Here is a 26316-nt window from a genome sequence, read left to right as displayed (position 1 = left end):
CTTCCTATTAAGTAGGCTGATAAAAGTTGATGAATGTTAAACAATTTTAATGTTTCAATATATATGACTATCAAGAGGACTTTTCTTTCTGGAAAATTACACAAATAATATATTTCAAAAAATTATAATCCCATCTTAATTTGGGTTCCCCCAAAATGAGATACTGAATCAATAATTGGTGTAAATGTGATTTGTTAAGAATTTTTCCCACGAATAGCTATTGGATTGAGTGGGAAGTGGCACCTGGTAAGAAAGTAAGCCAAGCAAGGATATAGTATCAAAGTCCCCATGATAGGAATTTTGGTTAGATTCCATGGAAGAGTTCTGGAGAGAGGTAGCTCAAGTTGATATGAGTGGGCAAAAGAGCTTGGATATAAACAGCTGACCCTGAACAACCCATAACCCATAAATGTATGTATTAATCTGTGTATAACTTAGCATTGGCCTACTGTATCAGTGATTCCTCCCTCCATTATTGGATTCAAACAATCAGTGACCTTGTAGTACTATAATATTTACTAATGGAAAATTATACATGTGTAGGTAGACCTGTCGGAGAAGGCAGTGGCACCCCACTCCAGTACTCTTGCCTGGAAAATCCCATGGGCAGAGGAGCCTGGTGGGCTGCAGTCCATGGGGTTGCTAGGAGTCGGACACAACTGTTCCATGCATTGAGAAGGCAATGGCACCCCACTCCAGTACTCTTGCCTGGAAAATCCGATGGATGGAGGAGCCTGGTAGGCTGCAGTCCATGGGGTTGCTAGGAGTCGGACACGACTGAGCGACTTCACTTTCACTTTTTGCTTTCATGCATTGGAGAAGGAAATGGCAACCCACTCCAGTGTTCTTGCCTGGAGAATCCCAGGGACGGGGGAGCCTGGTGGGCTGCTAAGGGCAACCCACTCCAGTGTTCTTGCCTGGAGAATCCCAGGGACGGGGGAGCCTGGTGGGCTGCTAAGGGCAACCCACTCCAGTGTTCTTGCCTGGAGAATCCCAGGGACGGGGGAGCCTGGTGGGCTGTCGCCTATGGGGTCACACAGAGTCGGACATGACTGAAGTGACTTAGCATAGCATAGCATAGGTAGACCTCGCAGTGTCCAAGGGCCACCTGTACACTCCTGTGCTCGCATCAATCATTGCTAAGGGCTAGTCCCTGTGGATGTAAACCTGTACACTCCTGTGCTCGCATCAATCATTGCTAAGGGCTAGTCCCTGTGGATGTAAACCTGTACACTCCTGTGCTCGCATCAATCATTGCTAAGGGCTAGTCCCTGTGGATGTAAACCTGTACACTCCTGTGCTCGCTAAGGGCTAGTCCCTGTGGATGTAAACCTGTACACTCCTGTGCTCAGTCAATCATTGCTAAGGGCTAGTCCCTGTGGATGTAAACCAGTACACTCCTGTGCTCGCATCAATCATTGCTAAGGGCTAGTCCCTGTGGATGTAAACCTGTACACTCCTGTGCTCGCATCAATCATTGCTAAGGGCTAGTCCCTGTGGATGTAAACCTGTACACTCCTGTGCTCGCATCAATCATTGCTAAGGGCTAGTCCCTGTGGATGTAAACCTGTACACTCCTGTGCTCCCATCAATCATTGCTAAGGGCTAGTCCCTGTGGATGTAAACCAGTACACTCCTGTGCTCGCATCAATCATTGCTAAGGGCTAGTCCCTGTGGATGTAAACCTGTACACTCCTGTGCTCGCATCAATCATTGCTAAGGGCTAGTCCCTGTGGATGTAAACCTGTACACTCCTGTGCTCCCATCAATCATTGCTAAGGCTAGTCCTGTGGATGTAAACCTGTACACTCCTGTGCTCAATCAATCATTGCTAAGGGCTAGTCCCTGTGGATGTAAACCTGTACACTCCTCTGCTCGCATCAATCATTGCTAAGGGCTAGTCCCTGTGGATGTAAACCTGTACACTCCTGTGCTCCCATCAATCATTGCTAAGGGCTAGTCCTGTGGATGTAAACCAGTACACTCCTGTGCTCGTATCAATCATTGCTAAGGGCTAGTCCCTGTGGATGTAAACCTGTACACTCCTGTGCTCGCATCAATCATTGCTAAGGGCTAGTCCCTGTGGATGTAAACCTGTACACTCCTGTGCTCGCATCAATCATTGCTAAGGGCTAGTCCCTGTGGATGTAAACCTGTACACTCCTGTGCTCGCATCAATCATTGCTAAGGGCTAGTCCCTGTGGATGTAAACCTGGTGCTCGTATCAATCATTGCTAAAGTCCTGTGGATGTAAACCAGTACACTCCTGTGCTCGCATCAATCATTGCTAAGGGCTAGTCCCTGTGGATGTAAACCTGTACACTCCTGTGCTCGCATCAATCATTGCTAAGGGCTAGTCCCTGTGGATGTAAACCTGTACACTCCTGTGCTCGCATCAATCATTGCTAAGGGCTAGTCCCTGTGGATGTAAACCTGTACACTCCTGTGCTCCCATCAATCATTGCTAAGGGCTAGTCCCTGTGGATGTAAACCAGTACACTCCTGTGCTCGTATCAATCATTGCTAAGGGCTAGTCCCTGTGGATGTAAACCTGTACACTCCTGTGCTCGCATCAATCATTGCTAAGGGCTAGTCCCTGTGGATGTAAACCTGTACACTCCTGTGCTCGCATCAATCATTGCTAAGGCTAGTCCCTGTGGATGTAAACCTGTAAACCCATCAATCATTGCACTAGTCCTGTGGATGTAAACCAGTACACTCCTGTGCTCGCATCAATCATTGCTAAGGGCTAGTCCCTGTGGATGTAAACCTGTACACTCCTGTGCTCGCATCAATCATTGCTAAGGGCTAGTCCCTGTGGATGTAAACCTGTACACTCCTGTGCTCGCATCAATCATTGCTAAGGGCTAGTCCCTGTGGATGTAAACCTGTACACTCCTGTGCTCCCATCAATCATTGCTAAGGGCTAGTCCTGTGGATGTAAACCAGTACACTCCTGTGCTCGTATCAATCATTGCTAAGGGCTAGTCCCTGTGGATGTAAACCTGTACACTCCTGTGCTCAAGATCAATCATTGCTAAGGGCTAGTCCCTGTGGATGTAAACCTGTACACTCCTGTGCTCGTATCAATCATTGCTAAGGGCTAGTCCTGTGGATGTAAACCTGTACACTCCTGTGCTCCCATCAATCATTGCTAAGGGCTAGTCCCTGTGGATGTAAACCAGTACACTCCTGTGCTCGCATCAATCATTGCTAAGGGCTAGTCCCTGTGGATGTAAACCTGTACACTCCTGTGCTCGTATCAATCATTGCTAAGGGCTAGTCCCTGTGGATGTAAACCTGTACACTCCTGTGCTCCCATCAATCATTGCTAAGGGCTAGTCCCTGTGGATGTAAACCAGTACACTCCTGTGTTCCCCCTGTGGATGTAAACCTGTACACTCCTGTGCTCGCATCAATCATTGCTAAGGGCTAGTCCCTGTGGATGTAAACCTGTACACTCCTGTGCTCACATCAATCATTGCTAAGGGCTAGTCCCTGTGGATGTAAACCTGTACACTCCTGTGCTCCCATCAATCATTGCTAAGGGCTAGTCCCTGTGGATGTAAACCAGTACACTCCTGTGCTCGTATCAATCATTGCTAAGGGCTAGTCCCTGTGGATGTAAACCTGTACACTCCTGTGCTCGTATCAATCATTGCTAAGGGCTAGTCCCTGTGGATGTAAACCTGTACACTCCTGTGCTCGCATCAATCATTGCTAAGGGCTAGTCCCTGTGGATGTAAACCTGTACACTCCTGTGCCCCATCAATCATTGCTGGGCTAGTCCCTGTGGATGTAAACCAGTACACTCCTGTGCTCGCATCAATCATTGCTAAGGGCTAGTCCCTGTGGATGTAAACCTGTACACTCCTGTGCTCGCATCAATCATTGCTAAGGGCTAGTCCCTGTGGATGTAAACCTGTACACTCCTGTGCTCGCATCAATCATTGCTAAGGGCTAGTCCCTGTGGATGTAAACCTGTACACTCCTGTGCTCCCATCAATCATTGCTAAGGGCTAGTCCTGTGGATGTAAACCAGTACACTCCTGTGCTCGCATCAATCATTGCTAAGGGCTAGTCCCTGTGGATGTAAACCTGTACACTCCTGTGCTCGTATCAATCATTGCTAAGGGCTAGTCCCTGTGGATGTAAACCTGTACACTCCTGTGGATTGCTAAAGTCCTGTGGATGTAAAACTGTACACTCCTGTGCTCGCATCAATCATTGCTAAGGGCTAGTCCCTGTGGATGTAAACCTGTACACTCCTGTCAATCATTGCTAAGGGCTAGTCCCTGTGGATGTAAACCTGTACACTCCTGTGCTCCCATCAATCATTGCTAAGGGCTAGTCCCTGTGGATGTAAACCTGTACACTCCTGTGCTCGCATCAATCATTGCTAAGGGCTAGTCCCTGTGGATGTAAACCTGTACACTCCTGTGCTTGCATCAATCATTGCTAAGGGCTAGTCCCTGTGGATGTAAACCTGTACACTCCTGTGCTCGCATCAATCATTGCTAAGGGCTAGTCCCTGTGGATGTAAACCTGTACACTCCTGTGCTCGCATCAATCATTGCAATCAGTCCCTGTGGATGTAAACCTGTCACCTGTGCTCGATCAATCATTGCTAAAGGCTAGTCCCTGTGGATGTAAACCTGTACACTCCTGTGCTCGCATCAATCATTGCTAAGGGCTAGTCCCTGTGGATGTAAACCTGTACACTCCTGTGCTCGCATCAATCATTGCTAAGGGCTAGTCCCTGTGGATGTAAACCTGTACACTCCTGTGCTCGCATCAATCATTGCTAAGGGCTAGTCCCTGTGGGATGTAAACCTGTACACTCCTGTGCTCGCATCAATCATTGCTAAGGGCTAGTCCCTGTGGATGTAAACCTGTACACTCCTGTGCTCGCATCAATCATTGCTAAGGGCTAGTCCCTGTGGGATGTAAACCTGTACACTCCTGTGCTGGCATCAATCATTGCTAAGGGCTAGTCCCTGTGGATGTAAATTTCCAGTTGCTTCTGTCTTACCTGGCCCACAGACATAACAGCTTCAGGGAACTTGATGCAGTTCTCCAATAAAGAAATGTAGGCACTGACTCTTAATTGAGAACAGCCACCAGAAGCTGAATATAGATATGATAAAGAGATCATTTGAGGCAATGGCTATAAAAGTGGAGCCCTGGACAAGCAACATCAAGATAACTTGATATTGGTTTGCAAACAGAGTTTCCCAGGTGAAATCTGAAACTAGACAAGCATACATGAAGGGCAGGGAGAAAAAAGACAAAGAAGTGGATCAACCCATATTGGTCAGTGGCAATTTTAAACAACAAGGGAATATACCTATGAGTCTTGGCTTGGGTGGCTATAAAATGAATAAATCTCTGCAAAGGCCCCCTGGACTCCTAAAAGACTTATGGGTTCACTCACGCCTACCATGGAGAAGACTATGGCACCCCACTCCAGTACTCTTGCCTGGGAAATCCCATGGGCCGAGGAGCCTGGTAGGCTGCAGTCCATGGGGTCGCTAAGAGTTGGACAACCACTGAGTGACTTCACTTTCACTTTTCACTTTCATGCATTGGAGAAGGAAATGGCAACCCACTCCAGTGTTCTTGCCTTGAGTATCCCAGGGATGGGGGAGCCTGGTGGGCTGCCGTCTATGGAGTCGCACAGAGTCGGACACGACTGAAGTGACTTAGCAGCAGCAGCATGCCTACCATCCAGATGGTTTCAACACCTTAGGCTCTCCAGGCTGCATCCTTGACAATGGCTCCTGCCATGGAAGCAAGAGGCAGAAAAGTGCACTCCAAAAGCATGGAGGCAGGGATTGATAGTGAGGACCCTCTGATTGTCCAGGTCCAGCTCAAGAGCCAACCAAAGGTCACATCCTCTCAGTAACCTCATTCAACACTTGGAAACTATAAGTAGCTGTTGCAAATGCAATTTTTTTTTTCTTGCTCTGAATCAGACCTCCATGAAACCTCCATGAAGTTGCTAAGTCACGTCCGACTCTTTGCGACCCCATGGATTGTAGCCCACCAGGCTTCCCCATCCATGGGATTTTCTAGGCAAGAATACTGGAGTCAGTTGCCATTTCCTTCTCCAGGGGATCTTCCCGACCCGGAGATCGAACCTGGGTCTCCCGCATTGTGGGCAGACACTTTACCGTCTGAGCCACCAGGGAATCCCTCAAAGAATCAGACCTACTGGTCTTAAACTCTGGAAGTTTGATCCACCAATAAGTGTTCTAACAAGCCCTCCAGATGTCATTAAGTAGAAAGGTACTAATTACACCAATGAAAAGGCATATATATTTAGTTACTTTAAAAAGGCAAAATCCAACAGCTGCCTGTCTAAAAAAGACACAATTTTCACTCAGTTTTTGCCACTGCCAATGCAGGGGACATGGGTTCAGTCACTGGTCCAGGAAGATTCCATATGCCTCAAGGCAACTAAGTCTGTGCACTGCAGCTACTGAGACTGTGCTCAAGAGCCAGAACTCTGTATCAAGAGAACTCACCATAGTGAGAAGCCTAGATACTATAGCTAGAGAGTAGTACCACTCACCAAAGCTAGAGAAAACCAGTTGACAGCAAAGAAGACCCAGTGCAGCCAAAAATAAAATAATAAATATATATTTTAAAGTAAAATGATAGAAAGTGATTCCATGAAAATAGTAACTATAAAAGAGCTGAAATTTTATATTAAAGTCATAGAAAAATAGGACTACAGTAAACAAAGACAGGTTTTTAATAATAATAACAGGAAAACACAGTAAATTTGCAATTATAAATTCATGAACAAGTGACACAGTCACCTCAAGATTTATGAAATAGAAAGTGACATATGTGAACAGAAAAGCATAATTCAACTGGGGATTTAATGGCACTTGATGGAAAAAAGATTGACTAGTTTTCTGTGGAAACAGTGTAGGGCTTTATTTTGGGGGGCTTCAAAATCACTGCAGATGGTGATCGCAGCCATGAAATTAAAAGATGCTTACTCCTTGGAAGGAAGGTTATGACCAACCTAGATGGCATATTCAAAAGCAGAGACATTACTTTGCCAACAAAGTTCCGTCCAGTCAAGGCTGTGGTTTTTCCAGTACTCATGTATGGATGTGAGAGTTGAACTGTGAAGAAAGCTGAGTCTCGAAGAACTGATGCTTTTGAACTGTGGTGTTGGAGAAGACTCTTGAGAGTCCCCTGGACTGCAAGGATATCCAGCCAGTCCATTCTGAAGATCAGCCCTGGGATTTCTTTGGAAGGAATGATGCTAAAGCTGAAACTCCAGTACTTTAGCCACCTCATGCGAAGAGTTGACTTATTGGAAAAGACTCTGATGCTAGGAGGGATTGGGGGCAGAAGGAGAAGGGGACGACAGAGGATAAGATGGCTGGATGGCATCACCGACTCGATGGACGTGAGTTTGAGTGAACTCCGGGAGTTGGTGATGGACAGGGAGGCCTGGCGTGCGGCAATTCATGGGGTCACAAAGAGTCGGACACAACTGAGCGACTGAACTGAACTGATGGAAAAAAAATAAAGGGAAAATCGGCAAGTCTATAGGAGACTTTTCAGGTGGCTAGTGGTAAAGAATCTACCTGCTAAGGCAGGAGACACAAAAGGAGGAAATGGTAACCCACTCCAGTATGCTTGCCTGGAAAATTCCATGGACAGAGGAACATGATGGGCTACAGTCCATGGGGCCACAGGGAGTCAGACACGACTGAGTGGCCAAGAACATAGGAAGCCTTAGTAACACCATTCACCAGTATGACCAGGATGAAGTCTACAATTCTTAGAAAACAGCTGTTGAGGGAAGACTTTCCCAGCATTGAAACTTAGCATTTAGAACTGTATAATTGTTTTATGCGTGATGAATTTTTCATGTCCACTACAGTTTATGTAGCAGCATCTACAGCCTTGGAGAAGGAGATGGCAATCCACTCCAATATTCTTGCCTGGAGAATCCCATGGACGGAGAAGCCTGGCAGGTTATGGGCCATGGGGTCACAAAGAGTCGGACATGACTGAGCAACTAACACACCCACACCCTTGATTGTCTACATAACAAGGCTACTCGTTTACACCACCTTATCATGGTGAAAATCAATAATATTTCCAGACATTGCCAAATAGCCCCTGGGAGAAAAATCAATTCAGATTGAAATCACTGATTTACAGTTGTCTCTTAGCATTTAATTGGGAATATATTACAAAAGCACTCTAAGATACATTACTAAAGCATTCTTATAATTTTAAACTGGGTATTAAAGGGAACTCAGTTTTGCCTACCTTTGGCTTATGTCTAGTTATGTTGATATCAGATGAAATGGATTTTTATAAATATATAAATATACTTATATGTACTTTTATGTGTAAATATATATATGCATATATAAAATTTGAGAAATGGAATGTAAGTTCCTATGATACTTTCTACATATAAATTATTATTCTAAGTCAAGTTTGATTACAAAGAATTCAGGGAATGAATTTATTTTAGTTTGAAGAAATCTTTATTGAACACCAAATAAGGTCAAGTCATTTGACTAGTTTTTCATAGTCAACTAAAAAAAAAAAATGCACCATGAGAGAATGTCCACATTTATTTATTCGAATCATATTTTAAATGTGAACACAGAAGTCTGGTTTTTATTGGTGATGATTTTTTTCAGGGCATTTTTAACATCCTTATTTCTGAGGCTGTAGATTAAAGGGTTCAACATGGGAATGATCACTGTATAGAAGACAGAGGCCATCTTATCTGTGTCAAGAGAATGCTGAGAACTTGGCTGTAAGTACATAAAGATGAGGGTCCCGTAGAATATGGTGACTGCAAGTATATGGGAGCTACATGTGGAGAATGCTTTGTGTCTTCCTCAGCTGAGTGCATTCTCAGGATGGTAGAAATAATAAACATGTAGGAGATAAAGACAATCAGAACAGAGGAGATGAGAGTAACACCAGCACAGGCCAAAATCCGTAGCTGTTTGGAACGTGTATCTGAACAGGTGAGCCTGAGAAGAGGCATATCATCGCAGTAGAAATGATTGATGGTATTTGAGTGGCAATAGGAGAGACGAAAAGTGAAGATGGTGTGAAACAGCGCCATCAAAAAGACATAGCTGTAGGGGACAGCTATGAGCTGAATACAGATTCTTTGGGACATTGAGGGCATATAGAGAGGGTTACAAATGGCCACGTATCGATCGTAGGCCATGGAAGTCAGTAGCAAGCACTCGGATACCATGAAAGTGAGGAAACAGCCTAACTGGGCAGCACATGAGTTGAAAGAGATAACATTTTGCTTATACAAGAAATTTCCAAGCATTTTGGGTGTAACGACAGAAGCATAACAGAAATCAACAAAGGCCAGGCTGCTAAGAAAGAAGTACATTGGCGTGTGGAGTCTTGAATCTGTTCTGATGACTAGGATCAGACCCAGGTTGCCTGCTACTGTGAAGAGGTAGATGGATAAGAACAGGACAAAGAGGGGCGTCTTCAACTCCTCTTGATCCGTGAGGCCAACGAGAATAAACTCCTTTACCTGAGTGCAGTTGATCTGTGCCATATCTCTTCCAGATATCTGCATGAGGAAGTATAAAAAAAGACAAATTCAAGTTGCCGTTATATAAGTGGTATTTTTATGCTTTGATATTTTGTAAGGAGATTTAATGCTAACATATAGTTAGCATACAGGGATTCTGGGAATGGGATGGAGAGTAGAAACAGATAAACATGGGAAAGGCATAGCTCTCCTTTCCCGGATTCATTGTTTATACAAAGAAGGGAGCTGTGGAACATTCTGGTTTCTGTTGAAAGTTCCTGAACATTAAGCTGTCTGCAACTTTAATCTGACTTATTAAAATGTTCAGCCATTCTTGAAAGTCTTTGGTCAATTCATGACAGTATTGCTTCTGCTTTATGTTTTATTTTATTTTATTTTTTGGCCTTGAGTCAAGTGGTATCTTACCTAATTAATCTGTTTTATTTTATTTTATCCAGTTATTGCTCAGACTCTCAGTCATGTCCGAATCTTTGTGATCCAGTGGACTGTATGTAGCCTGCCAGTCTCCTCTATCCATGTGATTCTCCCAGCGAGAATACTGGAGGAGGTTGCTATTTCCTCCTCCAGGGGATCTTCCCAACCCAGGGACAGAACCCACTTCTCTTGAGTCTCCTGAATTGGCAGGCAGCTTCCTTACCACTAGTGCCATCTGGGAACCCATACCCCTGCACTGAAAGGCAAAGTCTTAACCACTGGAAGTCCATAGCTATTTTTCTTTTATTGAGAAACTGTTAGCATTAATAGCATAAAGGAAATATTCTGCAGTGGTACGTGTCTTTGATGTATCTGTCATTGTACCTGTGCAGACAGAACTCCATATTATTCCAAGGCAGGCGGAAACAGTTCTGCATTTTCTGTTTTCCTTTAATAATTTATCACTAAAAGGTCACTATCAATTATAGACTATCTTCTTAGTTATGTTAATAATGCAAGTACTGAAAATAGGTAAGTATGGAAGGAAACAATGAGGAGTTTATTTACTTCATTTGTTTTACCAAAACTTTAAACCTAAAATCATATCATTACACTCATTCTGCATATGAGGAAAAGGAGATCAAAACAAGCATCTCAAACAAAATCAGCAGGCTGGTCTGCATATGATTAGTTGTGTTACAAATCTGTGAATTTTCTGACTTAAGTCCACACCTTATTACTATCCTATCACTATATCTTATTAGTTCTATGGTAAGAAGCAAATTATTTCCAGATTTTTTTTGCTTTAATATATTGCACATTTTTATCTCTAAAGCAGGAATTTACATGATCAAAAGAAATGAAAATAATTTGCATTTTAAAAAACAAATGGCTGAGTAGGCTGATTCATGTTGATACATGGCAAAACCAATACAATATTGTAAAGTTAAAAAATAAAATTAAATTTAAAAAAAAAATGTAATTTTTGAATAAATAAAAAAAAGAAAAAAAAGAGACAATGTTTTTGTTCATAGAACTGCCCAGACCAAGCCACTTCTCTAGACAACTAGCTTTCAGACTCAAACTTTTTGACTACAAATCACAGAAATAAATACCTTTTACTTGATGGTGTTGACAAATAAATGCATCTAGAATACTACTCTGATTACCTGGCATCGCTTACCTTGCATGGTCCATTGTGTTGTACTATAATCTGTTCTATTGTAATTTGTCCAAATTATACAGGCCAAGACTCTAAAAATTGAGTTCATTATATAGAGGCCACTACAAGCACAATATCAAAAACTGTAATCTAGCCCATCCCCCACCATCACCATTTTCACACACACAGATAAACAACTTATGGATAAACAGGTCTAGGCTACACCTCCCTCTCTGATCTATAGCCAAGACTGTGCATCTCCTATCCGTAACATTTGTCTTGATTATGTCTAAAGGACTTCCTTGGTGGCTCAGACGGTTAAGCATCTGCCTACAATGTGGGAGACCTGGGTTCAATCCCTGGGTCGGGAAGGTCTCCTGGAGAAGGGAATGGCAACCCACTCCAGTATTCTTGCGTGGAAAAGCCCCTGGACCAAGGGGCCTGGTGCGCTACAGTCCATGGAGTCGCAAAGAGTAGGACACGACTGAGCAACTTCACCTTCAGGGCTTTTCATGTCTAAATGCTGCTTCTTTAGGAGCCTATTTCAGTTCACTCATTCTCTCATTCAAGAATATATGTTGAGAATTATTAATTTCTAAATACTACTTACAGTCTCAAAGAAAAGACAGTAGACTAGATCAGAAAGAAAAAAGAAAAAAAAAAAAAAGCTCTATTCACACGTTCTTTATTTTTCTGGGCTCTTCCTCTCAGTCATCTTTCTCTACTTCCAAAACACAAAACTTTGACATTTATACATTTCAAATCATTTTGCTGTATATCAAAAATAAGGTGTGAACTATATTTTACAATATATGTGACCTTTCATAATTGTGTCCCTGAATAGTCTTATTGTTCTGATTCCATTCAACTCTCTCAGCCAAGAAGGAATGCCCACTGGTCTCTTTGTCAATAAAAACATGACTTGCTTTGCTTCTCTTCCACTTGTCTTTGCCATTCCTAGTACACTTCCCTACAAGAAAAATACACAAAGGGAAAACTATTTACTTTTAAGGCCCATTTAATTATCACCTCTTCTTTGAAGTTGCTTCCCAAGTTTAGTTAACACATTTCATATTTGTGTTGTAAAATCAGTTCAGACATACTCTATTTTTATCTTCTCTCACATTTATAAAACCAAATGTTTCCATAACTCTGTCCTTGATAGAGTTTTGATACTTTGTGTTTGACAGCCTTGTTCTCAGTGCTTTTGTTTTTGTTATTTTTTAAAATTATTTTTTAGTGATGTCTCTTCTAAATGTTAGGTTAAGTGTTAGTCTCTGAGCTGTGTCCGACTCTTTGCAATCCCAAGGACTGTAGCCTACCAGACTCCTCTGTTCATTGATTTCCCAGTCAAGGATACTGGAGTGGATTGCCATTTCCCCCTCCAGAGGAGCTTCCTGATCAAGGGATAAATCAAACTCAGGTCTCCTGCATTGGCAGGCAGATTCTTTTAACACTGAGCCACCAGGGTAATGGGAAATTAAATCTTATCTGGGTTAATTAAAGATTCATATCATGCTAATTGTATTTAACCATTTCATTTCCTTATTCTTAAGTTATATTCTTCATTTTGGTGGCTATCTCTAAGCATATAATGATGACATTTATCTAATATAATCCTCCCAAAGTAGAAAGCATAGTTTTAACATAGATTGCAATGTCGTCAATCATATGCCTGCTTTTTTCAAATCTCCTCATAGAGTCAAAACTGTACTCTTTATTTTTTAATAACAAACATATACACATATATAAGAGCAACATAAGTCATTAATTTGCAATTTGAATGCATTAAAACATCTTTACTGACTCCATATTATTAAATACCTTTCTGTGTTTTGAGGGGACATCAAATAAAAGTCAGACTTCAGATATCAGCGAGTAAAAACAGGAAGAGAGCAATCAAGCCTATTCGGAATAGTGAGTTACTGTATAATAATCTCATGGAGCTCAGTGCTGTACACCAGAAACACGTATGAGAGGAGGCCTGAAAACTAGAAGACTTTGAGGAGGGGACGGTTAAGGGAAGATTTCCCTGGATATACATGTAAAACTTAACATGGAAAGATTTAAGACAAGGGAAGTTTCAAGCAGAGAATATGTGAAAAAGCAACTAGATGGTTTGGTTCAGTTCAGTCACTCAGTCGTGTCCAACTCTCTGAGACCCCATGGACTGCAGCACGACAGGCCTCCCTGTCCATCACCAATGTCCAGAGTTTACTCAGACTCATGTCCATCCAGTCGGTGATGCCATCCAACCAACTCATCCTCTGTCGTCCCCTTCTCCTCCTGCCTTCAATCTTTCCCAGCATCAGGGTCTTTTCTTTTCTTTTTTACTTTACAATAGTGTATCTTTTCAAATGAGTCAGTTCTTTGCATCATGTGGCCAAAATATTGGAGTTTCAGCTTCAACATCAATCCTTCCAATAAATATTCTGGACTGATTTCCTTTAGGATGGACTGGTTGGATCTCTGTGCAGTCTAAGGGACAACAAGAGTCTTCTCCAACACCACAGTTCAAAAGCATCAATCCTTCAGCACTCAGCTTAGGAGCTTAGGCGCTGAGCAACTAGTTAAGTACATGCATAATTTCTGTAAATTCTAGACATATGCATACATCATGCGTATTCAACTTTACCTTCTAGACTTGGTTCTGTCTTTAATTAGTTACATGAGCTTGGGAAACCCACTTGAACATTTTGGAGTTCAAGTTATTCATGTATATATGTTGAACCAGTCAATCTTAAAGGAAATCAACCCTGAATATTCATTGGAAGGACTGATGCTGAAGCTAAAGCTCTGATATTTTGGCCACCTGATGCGAAGAGCTGACTTGTTGGAAAAAGCCCTGATGCCAGGAAAGGTTGAAGGCAGGATAGAAGAGGATGACAGACGATGAGATGTTTAGATATTATTACCAACTCAGTGGACATGAATTTGAGCAAACTCCAGGAGATAGTGAAGGATAGGGGGGACCTTGCATGTCGCAAGGTCCATTGGGTCATGAAGAGTCACTCACCACTTAGTGAGTGAACAACTAACAACAATATGTATTTTATTTCTCCAAAGAAGACATACAGATGGCTAACAAACACATGAAAAGATGCTCAACATCACTCATTATCAGAGAAATGCAAATTAAAACCACTATGAGATACCATTTCACGCCAGTCAGAATGGCTGCGATCCAAAAGTCTACAAGCAATAAATGCTGGAGAGGGTGTGGAGAAAAGGGAACTCTCTTACACTGTTGGTGGGAATGCAAACTAGTACAGCCACTATGGAGAATAGTGTGGAGATTCCTTAAAAAACTGGAAATAGAACTGCCTTATGATCCAACAATCCCACTGCTGGGCATACACACTGAGGAAACCAGAAGGGAAAGAGACACGTGTACCCCAATGTTCATCACAGCACTGTTTATAATAGCCAGGACATGGAAGCAACCTAGATGCCCATCAGCAGATGAATGGATAAGAAAGCTGTGGTACATATCCACAATGGAGTATTACTCAGCCATTAAAAAGAATACATTTGAATCAGTTCTAATGAGATGGATAAAACTGGAACCTATTATACAGAGTGAAGTAAGCCAGAAAGAAAAACACCAATACAGTATACTAACACATGTATATGGAATTTAGAAAGATGGTAACAATAACCCTGTGTACGAGACAGCAAAAGAGACACCGATGTATAGATCAGTCTTATGGACTCTGTGAGAGAGGGAGAGGGTGGGGAGATTTGGGAGAATAGCATTGAAACATGTATAATATCATGTATGAAATGAGTCACCAGTCCAGATTCGATGCACGGTACTGGATGCTTGGGGCTGGTGCACTGGGACGACCCAGAGCGAGGGTAGGGGAGGAGGAGGGAGGAGGGTTCAGGATGGGGAACGTGGGTATACCTGTGGCGGATTCATTTCGATATTTGGCAAAACTAATACAATATTGTAAAGTTTAAAAAAAAAAAAAAAGGCACTAGACTAGGTTATCAGAGAAGGCAATGGCAACCCACTCCAGTGTTCTTGCCTGGAGAATCCCAGGGATGGGGGAGCCTGGGGGCCGCCATCTATGGGGTCGCACAGAGTCAGACACAACTGAAGAGACTTAACAGCAGCAGCAGCAGGATAGGTTATCTCTCCACTTCCTTCTAATTCTTTAACTGTTTACTTGAAAAACTAGATGCTTTTGATACTTTTGCCAAAACTAATATAAATACAGATAAAGCACTATCTTTAGGTTACAAAATTTATTTCAAATTGTCTTACTTTAGCCCAGTTATGTGGTGCCTCAGACAGTAAACCGTCTTGCTTACAATGCGGGAGACCTGGATTCAATCCCTGAGTCAGAAAGATACTCTGGAGAGGGAAATGGCAACCCACTCCAGTACTCTTGCCTCGAAAATCCCATGGACGGAGAAGCCTGGTAGGCTACATTCCATGTGGTAGCAAAGAGTTGGACACGACTGAGTGACTTCACTTCATTTTCACTTTATTGTATTAATATTATACTCTTTATTTCTAAAAATTCTTATCTTGAGCAACTATAGCAATGTTATTCCACATCTGTGACTCATAGCTTGCCATTTTGAAATGCATTCTTCTAACCTACCTGAGCAGAGGCCGCACAAATTTCTCTTCCTAATAGTTTGAGTAACAGATGACTGCATGCTTTTGCCAGTATCTCTGTCCGAAAGGACTTTATCTCTGAGCGTAATGTAAGTGAGATCATCAAAAAAATTATAGTCTGTGCTCAGTTGGGAGGCGAAGGCTGACTGAAGATATATTAACACAAGTCCATTTTTGAAGAACTGCATATCTACAGCTAAAAATTTCATGAAATATCTAAAGGGTTATTGTTCACTCAGTCATATCCAACTTTTTGTGACCCCATGGACTGCAGCACACCAGGCTTCCCTGTCCTTCACCATCCCCAGGTGTTTGCTCAAACTTATGTCCACTGAGTCATTGATGCCATCCAACCATCTCATTCTCTGCTGTCCACTTCTGCTCCTGCCTTCAATCTTTCCCAGAATCCAGGACTTTTCCAATGAGTCGGCTCTTCACATCAGGTGGCCAAAGTATTGGAGCTTCAGCCTCAGCATCAGTCCTTTCAATGAGGCGTTAAATATTTTAAAAATAGCAGCTTGATTATATTCTATAAGTGATGATCAGGATAGGAATTATATAGGCAGAAAAAGTATATTGGAAATATTAAATATTCTATGAATATGCAATGCCTGTTTTATTTCATTAATTAAATTTATAAATGAATCTACATTTGAACAAATGTCCCATCTCTGCTTGTACCTTGATATCTCAATCCCTTTTATTTCTGGATAGTATTCCATTGTATGGATGTATTACAATTTGTTTATCCATTCACCTACTAAAGGATAAATGGTTGTTTTCAGTATTAATTATAAATATGGCTGCAATAAATAAAATTGCAGTTTGAATAAAGAAAATCTATTGGCTAACTATCTAGAAATGTCATTTTGGAGGTGTCATGAGATCTACAGCTTTGCTGCTAGATATGGGCTAATTTAATATGATGCAGAGCTTGAAGAAATCCATTTCTAGAGATGAATTTCAAAGCAAATGTGATCTCAGTGGCTTTTCTTGGAAACACTAAAGTTGTAGATAATGTGAAGTCACAGTACTGGTTGACAAAAACAATAGACTAGCAGATCAGCTGCCTATTTAATAGCAATATCAAACTCAAAATTATCAGCCACTAAGGAAAAACAAATTAAGACCACAGCACTGCTTCACTACGAATACACTAGAATGACTTTAACGAAAATTACTGTCAATACCAAGTGTAAAGATGTTAAAATACTCATTTGTCTGTTAGAATAAAAACTTTGGAAAACTTCTATTGGTATTTTCATAAAAGATTTAACATAAGACTTTCCAATCACCCTAGCAATTCTGCTCCAAAATATCAATCCAAGAAAGATAAAAATATGAACATGAGACAGTCACACAAATATACATACCAATAGTATTCATAATAAGCAAAAAAGTAGAATAATCCAAATGTCTACAAATCAATAAATGAAGAAACAAAAATGGTATATGCATATAAGCAAATGCTATTCAGTAATAAAAAAATATTTTTAACACATGCTACAACATGACTGAAACACAAAATCTTTTATTAGTGTAAGAAGTCAGACATAGAAGTTTGCACATTTTATGACTCTATTTTAATGAAAATTCCTAAAATGGCAAATATATGAGACAGAATGTAGATCACAAGCTGCCTGGAGATATGGATGGAAGTGAAAATTAACAGGAAATCAGCAGAAAGAAACTTTATGTGGTGACAACATAAATGTTTACAACTGGAACATGATTGCATATGTACAACTCTATTTATAAATATATACTTTATAAACTTGCAACTTTGGAACTAAATCTGGATAATGATATGGTTGCATAATTACTATAAATTTACTCTAATAAAAGAATACTAATTCACTTAAAATTTATTTCCTCACAATAGGTGCATTTTATGTTGCATATGTATACTTTATTAAAGGTGTTAAAACATTATCAAATTCAATGTAGAGGATATTTTTTCATCTCTTGGCTAAGGCCCAATTTATCCAGTCATTATAACATTTGTATAATCAATTATATATATGCTATAAATATTTAAATTTAGTTGAATTTTGTGTAGTGAAAATATGAACTGAACATGATTTGATGCTATGCAATTGTGTTTAGTTCTTTGGAGTGTGAGCTTTTGAGTCAAATTTCCATTTTGAATCCCAACTTTGTCATTTATTAGTTGGAATATTTTGGCAATTACTCTTCTCAAAGTCATCGTTATTTTATCTGAAAATCTGTTTCAAATTCAAATGCTGTTTGATTTGAGTTAAAAAAAAAACAAATGGATTTAATGTAACTACTGAGTAGTCAATATGTCTATAAACTGCTTAACACACTGTCAGAAATAGTACACTTCAAAAATGTATAGCAATCAAAAATTATTTTTCCCATTTTTGTTATTTATTTAATTAACTATTTCCACATAAATTAATTCACAAGCTGAAATGAACTTTTTATTTCAAAGTGTGGTCATAATAGATGACATAACATTTTAAATTATCTTTTCTTATGTCTTCTTATTTTAGGGATTGTGATGACTTTTGTTCCTTGTCTAAGAGTTGGTTCAACTTTGCTTTTTCATGGATTGTAATCTTATTCTTGTTGTACATTAAAGGTCTTTGTGGTTTCTCTCTATTGTCACAAATAAGTCATGATGAGCAATATCAGTCCCCACTGAATATCAGAAGCTACTAGGCTGTATGAAAGTTTTCTAAGTCAGGAAATGTTAGTTTCTAACTTTTTGCTTCCATCTATTTGGTCAGGAAGCAACAGTTAGAACTGGACGTGGAAAAACAGACTGAGTCCAAATAGGAAAAGGAGTACATCAAAGCTGTATATTGTCACCCTGCTTATTTAACTTATATGCAGAGTACATCATGAGAAACACTGGGCTGGAAGAAGCACAAGCTGGAATCAAGATTGCTGGGAGAAATATCAATAACCTCAAATATGCAGATGACACTACCCTTATGGCAGAAAGTGAAGAGGAACTAAAAAGCCTCTTGATGAAAGTGAAAGAAGAGACTGAAAAAGTTGGCTTAAAGCTCAAAATTCAGAAAACTAAGGTCATGGCATCTGGTCCCATCACTTCATGGGAAATAGATGGGGAAACAGTAGAAACAGTGTAAGACTTTATTTTTTGGGGTTCCAAAATCACTGCAGATGGTGATTGCAGCCACGAAATTTAAAGATGCTTACTCCTTGGAAGGAAAGTTATGACCAACCTAAATAGCATATTGAAAAGCAGAGACATTACTTTGCCAACAAAGGTCCATCTATTCAAGGCTATGGTTTTTCCTGTGGTCATGTATGGATGTGAGAGTTGGACTGTGAGGAAAGCTGAGCACTGAAGAATTGATGCTTTTGAACAGTGGTGTTGTGGAAGACTCTTGAGAGTGCCTTGGACTGCAAGGATATCCAACCAGTCCATTCTTAAGGACATCAGTCCTGGGTGTTCATTGGAAGGAGTGATGCTAAAGCCGAAACTCCAATACTTTGGTCGCCTAATATGAAGAGTTGACTCATTGGAAAAGACCCTGAAGCTGGGAGGGATTGGGGGCAGGAGGATGATAGAGGATGAGATGGCTGGATGGCATCATTGACTCAATGGACATGAGTTTGAGTGAACTCCAGGAGTTGGTGATGGACAGCGAGGCCTGGCGTGCTTGGATTCATGGGGTTGCAAAGAGTCAGACACGACTGCGCTACTGAATGACAAGTGGTTAATATGCTCAAGTCACCACCACACAGTCTTCTCGTGTCACACTACATGTCCTTGTAGTACGTTTCTCTTGCCTTACATCTTTCTAATTATATACAGTCCTTAAAACCATTTGTGTGTGTTAGTCTCACAGTCTTGTCCAACTTTTGCAACTCCATGGGCTATCGCCCACCAGGTTCCTCTGTCCATGGGATTCTCCAGACAAGAATACTGGAGTGGATTGACATTTCCTTCTTCTAAGAATGTTTAGGCTTTGAACCTGTAGAGTGTTTCCCCTGTAGGTTGTGAATGCATATAACATCAGTTCAGCTCAGCTCAGTCATGTCTGACTCTTTGAAACCCCATGGACTGCAGCATGCCAGGCCTCCCCGTCCATCAGCAATTTCTAGAGTTTACTCAAACCCATGTCCATTGAGTCAGTGACACCATCCAACCATTCAGTGACTTCTCATCCTCTGTTGTCCCCTTCTCCTCCTGCCTTCAATATTTCAAAGCATCAGGGTCTTTTCAAATGAATCAGCTCTTCACATCAGGAGGCCAAAGTACTGGAGTTTCAGCTTCAGCATCAGTCCTTCCAATGAACACCCAGGACTGATCTCCTTTAGGATGGACTGGTTGGATCTCGTTGCAGTCCAAGGGACTCTCAAGAGTCTTTCCAACACCACGGTTCTAAAGCCTCAATTATTCAGTGCTCAGCTTTCTTTATAGTCCAACTCTCACATCCATACATAACTACTGGAAAAACCATAGCCTTGACTAGACGGACCTGTGTTGGAAAGTAATGTCTCTTGCTTTTTAATATCCTGTCTAGGTTGGTCATAACTTTTCTTCCAAGAAGTGTCTTTTAATTTCATGTCTGCAGTCACCATCAGCAGTGATTTTGGAGCTCCCCCTCAAAATAAAGCCTGTTACAGTTTCTCCATCTATTTGCCATGAAGTGATGGGACCAGATGCCATGATCTTTGTTTTCTGAATGTTGAGTTTTAACCCAACTTTTTCACCCTCCTCTTTCACTTTCATCAATATAACATAGTGCACCTTATACTATAATGTCTTCATGCATTCTGTGTTCTCCTCATTCTCTTTTGATCTCTTGTCTTACTGTATTCATGTTGGTACCTGACTTATTTATCTGTGTTGCTATTTTTGCCTGTCATATCACACTGTTTGACCTGAAACGATGTCAGTTCTTTTTCTTTTTCTTTTTTTGTCTGTGTTGTGTGACATAAGGGATCTTAATTCTCAGACCAGGGATTGCACTTGCACCCCCTGCATTGTAAGTGTGGAGTCTCAACCACTGAACTGCCAAGGAAATACCACAGTATCAATTTTGAGTGCCTGGTTACAAGCTACTCTCTTTCATTTTCTTTAATAAATAGCATTTTCTAATAAGATCACACATTTCTATTTGCAATGATAGTATTAATAGTTCAGTTTGATCACTCAGTTGTGTCCGACTCCCTGCAACCCCATGAACCACAACACGCCAGGCCTCCCTGCCCATCACCAAGTCCCAGAGTTTACCCAAACTCATGTCCATTGAGTCAGTGATGCCATCCAACCATGTCATCCTCTGTCATCCCCTTATCCTCCTGCCCTCAATCTTTCCCAACATCAGGGTCTTTTCAAATGAGTCAGCTCTTCACATCTGGTGGCCAAAGTATTGGAGTTTCAGCTTTAACATCAGTCCTTCCAATGAACACGCAGGACTGATTTCCTTTAGAATGGACTGGTTGGATCTCCTTGCAGTCCAAGGGACTCTCAAGAGTCTTCTCCAACACCACAGTTCAAAAGCATCAATTCTTCTACGCTCATCTTTCTTTATAGTCCAACTCTCACATCCACACATGACTACTGGAAAAACCATAGCCTTGACTAGATGGACCTTTGTTGACAGTGTAATGTCTGTGCTTTTTAATATGCCATCTAGGTTGGTCATAACTTTCCTTTCAAGGAGTAAGTGCCTTTTAATTTCAAGGCTGCAATCACTATCTGCAGTGATTTTGGAACCCCCAAAAATAAAGTCAGCCACTGTTTCCACTGTTTCCCCATCTATTTGCCTAGAAGTGATGGGACTAGATGTCATGATCTTAGTTTTCTGAATGTTGAGCTTTAACCCAACTTTTTCACTCTCCTCTCTCACTTTCATCAAGAGGCTCTTTAGTTCTTCACTTTCTGCCATAAGGGTATTAATAGTGGTATTACACATGTACAGATATAGCAAATTCACTGTGCAATTTCTTTGTATTTTAAATATGACATCATTTTAAAGGCAAATGATAAATAGAAGTAAGTGACAAGACAAATTTATTCTGGTCCACAGAAGAGAGGTGTAAAAGAGACACAGTTGGGAAATATTTACCCAGTGTTGTTGAGAAGAAAATTTCTGAAATTAAAAAAGGATATTCAGAGATTTCCTTCCAAATGCAGTTACACCCATAGCACTGTTAGTTTGTACAACCTGATTTTTTTTTAATTAACCTGATACATTTTATCATGAACCACTGAGGGTTTTAATATTCTCTATTTGAGGATCCAAATGAAACTAACCTTTTTCAGGGATACTATTTGTGTACCAGGTACATGGCTAGTCTAGAAATCCAGACATTTTTAGTAAATTAGTACCAAACAAGACTTACTGTTCTTCTTCACTGGAAATGCCCAGCTTGGTTACATGTACTATATAAATAATACTCCATTAATTTATCCTCATATTGGTTAACTCCGTTCTGGTCACCTGCATATATGCAAATTGTATGATAAATTTTGATATGCACTCAAAAACTATCAGAAATCAAAAAATTGCAAAAACAATTAAATTTTTTTCTTAATAATGCAAGGAACTTTCAAAAACATGATTCATTGAATGCTTACTTATATCAAAACTCAGTACATTTATTAAACATACTACAGAAAACTGACACTTGGAGTAAGGAGAAGGAAAATTCTTATAAACTCCACTACAATTATCATACAGTAGTGCTCAGAGTGAAAGCCATCAGTGATGATGCCTTGTGTTCTTCATTAATAAGTTGTATAAATTGTATTCATTGCCCTAAAAATACTTTCAACTGCATTTTGGTTATCATTCAAAATACAAATGTATGAGGAGTGTGTAGCTTTTCCTTCAAACCATACTAAGAAAGAGTTAAGGATTGTTTGAAATAAATTTGTCAGTTTAATTTTGCTATTTGGTGATGAAAAGGATTTAGGCCTTCTGCAATTCCAGATGCAGTGATCTGCTACATGCACAGAAAGTAAAAGAAAGCCAAAGAATGAGAAAAACCCACTTACTTCCCTCAGCTATTATTTTCCTTCTTCTGTTTTGACTTATTTAAAATTTTCAAATTCATATCTCCTGACTCCTGGAAATATTTATTTCAATGTAGATGTTTGTATAATCCTTGAGAAAATAAGTGAATAATGCTTTGTTTCTGTATTAAATTCATACATCCAGGAGCTTCAGATTATTTTTTAAATCTGCATCCTAAATTCTAGCACCTTTTAATTCCCAGAGTAGGCTGCATACCTATTAATCAGTCATCTAACCATTGCTTTTTCTGACAAAATGGCAGTTTGTCTTAACTCTATTTATTTACAGATTTCTAAAATTGCATCAGCTTAAAAGAACAGCATGAATTTGTCAGAAATCTCTTTAAGGCGGCCTTCACGTCCTTGTTCCTCAGGCTGTAGATCATGGGGTTCAGCATGGGGATCACCAGAGTATAAAACACGGAGGCCACTTTATCAGTATCCATAGAATGGTTAGTTTGAGGCTGCGCATACATGAATATCATTGTGCCGTAGAAGACAGATACCGCCATCATATGTGATGCACAGGTGGAAAAGGCTTTTTTCCTTCCTTCTGATGAACGTATTTTGAGAATGGACAAAACAATGTTGAAATAAGATATGAGAACTATAATTATGGAAAACGCCAGATTCGTAGCTGCAGATATAAACACAAATGTTTCTGGAAAGGAAGTATCAGAGCAGGACAATGCTAGCAGAGGGGCGATATCACAATAAAAATGATTGATGATATTGCAAGAGCAATAAGTCACAGAGAATACAGAAGATGAGGCCACAATAGCTGTGGAAAAGCTATAGAGGTATGTGAGGGAAACTAGCAGAAGACAGATCCGCCGAGATACAACCGCCATGTAGAGCAGGGGGTTACAAATGGCCACATAGCGGTCATAGGCCATCACAGCTAACAGGAGCACCTCAGCTACAATGAAAACCAAGAACCCTCCCAGTTGGGTGGCGCATTCATAGTAGGAGGTAGTGTGTTTCTTTACTAAAAAGTTGATTAGCATTTTAGGGGCAATGACAGTTGAATTGCCAAGATTGATGATAGCCAAGTGCCTGAGGAAGAAATACATGGGGTCTGAAGCCGAGAGTCCACACTGGTGAGGGTGATGATACTTAGGTTCCCTGTCACGGTCAGTGCATAGATGACCAGGAAGACAAAGAAGAGTGGGATCTGGAGGTCTGGATGTTCTGAGACTCCTGTGAGAATAAATTCAATGACTCGGGTGAAATTTCCATTAGCCATGTAAGAGTGTAGAAAGTCATCTGGGAAAGAAATGAGAGTGATTACAGTTTTTAAAAATTTCCAGGACTGTTGTTATATGGCAAGGGCAATTTCTGGGGTAAGATTTCCTGGAATTATACTTTGAAAATATATCCATTCCCTTGAGTAAGTGAAAGTCACTCAGTTGTGTCTGACTATTTGTGACCCCATGGACCTTACAGTCCATGGAATTTACCAGGTCAGAATACTGGAGTGGGTAGCTGTTGCTTTCTCCAGGGGATCTTCCCAACCCACAGATAGGACTCAGGTCTCCCTCATTGCTGACAGATTCTTTACCGTTTGAGTCACCAGTGAAGCCCATCAGTTCCCTTACTTCTGCTAAAATCAAGTGTCCTGATGGTTTATAACTTCCCAGAGGGTGCAGTAGTACAGTCTATCTGCCAATGCAGGACACATGGGTTCAATCCCTGGATCAGGAAAATCACCTGGAGGAGGGAATGGCTACCTACTCCAGTATTCTCGCCTGGAGAATCCCATGGACAGAGGAGCCTGGTGGTCTACAGTCCATGGCGTTGCAAAAAGTTGGACATGAGTGAGTGACTGAGCACACGCAGGCTGGTTATATACTCTTTTTTTTTTTTAAATTTTTAAACTTTACAATATTGTATTCGTTTTGCCAAATATCGAAATGAATCCGCCACAGGTATACATGTGTTCCCCATCCTGAACCCTCCTCCCTCCTCCCTCCCATTACCATCCCTCTGGGTCATCCCAGTGCACCAGCCCCAAGCATCAAGTATCATTCATAGAACCTGGACTGGTGACTCGTTTCATACATGATATATACATGTTTCAATGCCATTCTCCCAAATCTTCCCACCCTCTCCCTCTCCCATAGAGTCCATAAGACTGTTCTATACATCAGTGTCTCTTTTGCTGTCTTGTACACAGGGTTATTGTTACCATCTTTCTAAATTCCCAGACAAGCAAAAGCTGAGAGAATTCTGCACCACCAAACCAGCTCTCCAACAAATACTAAAGGATATTCTCTAGACAGGAAACACAAAAACGGTGTATAAATTCAAACCCAAAACAATAAAGTAATGGCAACGAGATCATACTTATCAGTAATTACCTTAAACGTAAATGGGTTGAATGCCCGAGGCAAAAGACAAAGACTGGCTGAATGGATATAAAAACAAGACCCCTATATATGTTGTCTACAAGAGACCCACCTCAAAACAGGGGACACATAAAGACTGAAAGTGAAGGGCTGGAAAAAGGTTTTCCATGCAAATAGGGACCAAAAGAAAGCAGGAGTAGCAATACTCATATCAGATAAAATAGACTTTAAAACAAAGGCTGTGAAAAGAGACAAAGAAGGTCACTACATAATGATCAAAGGATCAATCCAAGAAGAAGATATAACAATTATAAATATATATGCACCCAACACAGGAGCACCGCAGTATGTAAGACAAATGCTAACAAGTATGAAAGGAGAAATTAACAATAACACAATAAGAGTGGGAGACTTTAATACCCCACTCACACCTATGGATAGATCAACTAAACAGAAAATTAACAAGGAAACACAAACTTTAAATGATACAATAGACCAGTTAGACCTAATTGATATCTATAGGACATTTCATCCCAAAACAATGAATTTCACCTTTTTCTCAAGCGCACATGGAACCTTCTCCAGGACAGATCACATCCTGGGCCATAAATCTAGCCTTGGTAAATTCAAAAAAATAGAAATCATTCCAAGCATCTTTTCTGACCACAATGCAGTAAGATTAGATCTCAATTACAGGAGAAAAACTATTAGAAATTCCAACATATGGAGGCTGAACAACACTCTGCTGAATAAATTCCATATATATGCGTTAGTATACTGTATTGGTGTTTTTCTTTCTGACTTACTTCACTCTGTATAATAGGTTCCAGTTTGATCCACCTCATTAGAACCAATTCAAATGTATTCTTTTTAATGGCTGAGTAATACTCCATTGTGTATATGTACCACTGCTTTCTTATCCATTAATTTGCTGATGGACATCTAGGTTGCTTCCATGTCCTGGCTATTATAAACAGTGCTGCGATGAACATTGGGGTACACGTGTCTCTTTCCCTTCTGGTTTCCTCAGTGTGTATGCCCAGCAGTGTGATTGCTGGATCATAAGGCAGTTCTATTTCCAGATTCTTAAGGAATCTCCACACTGTTCTCCATAGTGGCTGTACTACTTTGCATTCCCACCAACAGTGTAATAGGGTT

The 26316-nt window shown here is 40.5% G+C and overlaps 2 protein-coding genes across 2 annotated transcripts; both read right to left on the bottom strand.

Moving 5' to 3' along the window:
- Positions 1 to 8630: 8630 nt before the first annotated feature.
- On the bottom strand, positions 8631 to 9583 carry LOC102287868 (olfactory receptor 8U1). The gene is given in 2 exon segments (XM_005908384.2): positions 8631 to 8893; positions 8896 to 9583. Coding segments are annotated over 2 exon segments (951 nt in total).
- Positions 9584 to 23103: 13520 nt separating this feature from the next.
- Positions 23104 to 24056, bottom strand: LOC102288152 (olfactory receptor 8J3). Its single transcript, XM_005908385.2, is given in 2 exon segments — positions 23104 to 23888; positions 23891 to 24056. Coding segments are annotated over 2 exon segments (951 nt in total).
- Positions 24057 to 26316: the final 2260 nt, after the last annotated feature.

Source organism: Bos mutus, unplaced genomic scaffold (assembly GCF_027580195.1).
Source record: "Bos mutus isolate GX-2022 unplaced genomic scaffold, NWIPB_WYAK_1.1 CTG254, whole genome shotgun sequence".
Taxonomy (NCBI): domain Eukaryota; kingdom Metazoa; phylum Chordata; class Mammalia; order Artiodactyla; family Bovidae; genus Bos; species Bos mutus.
Note: the sequence above shows the minus strand (reverse complement) of the source record. Positions and strands in the feature narration are given on the sequence as shown.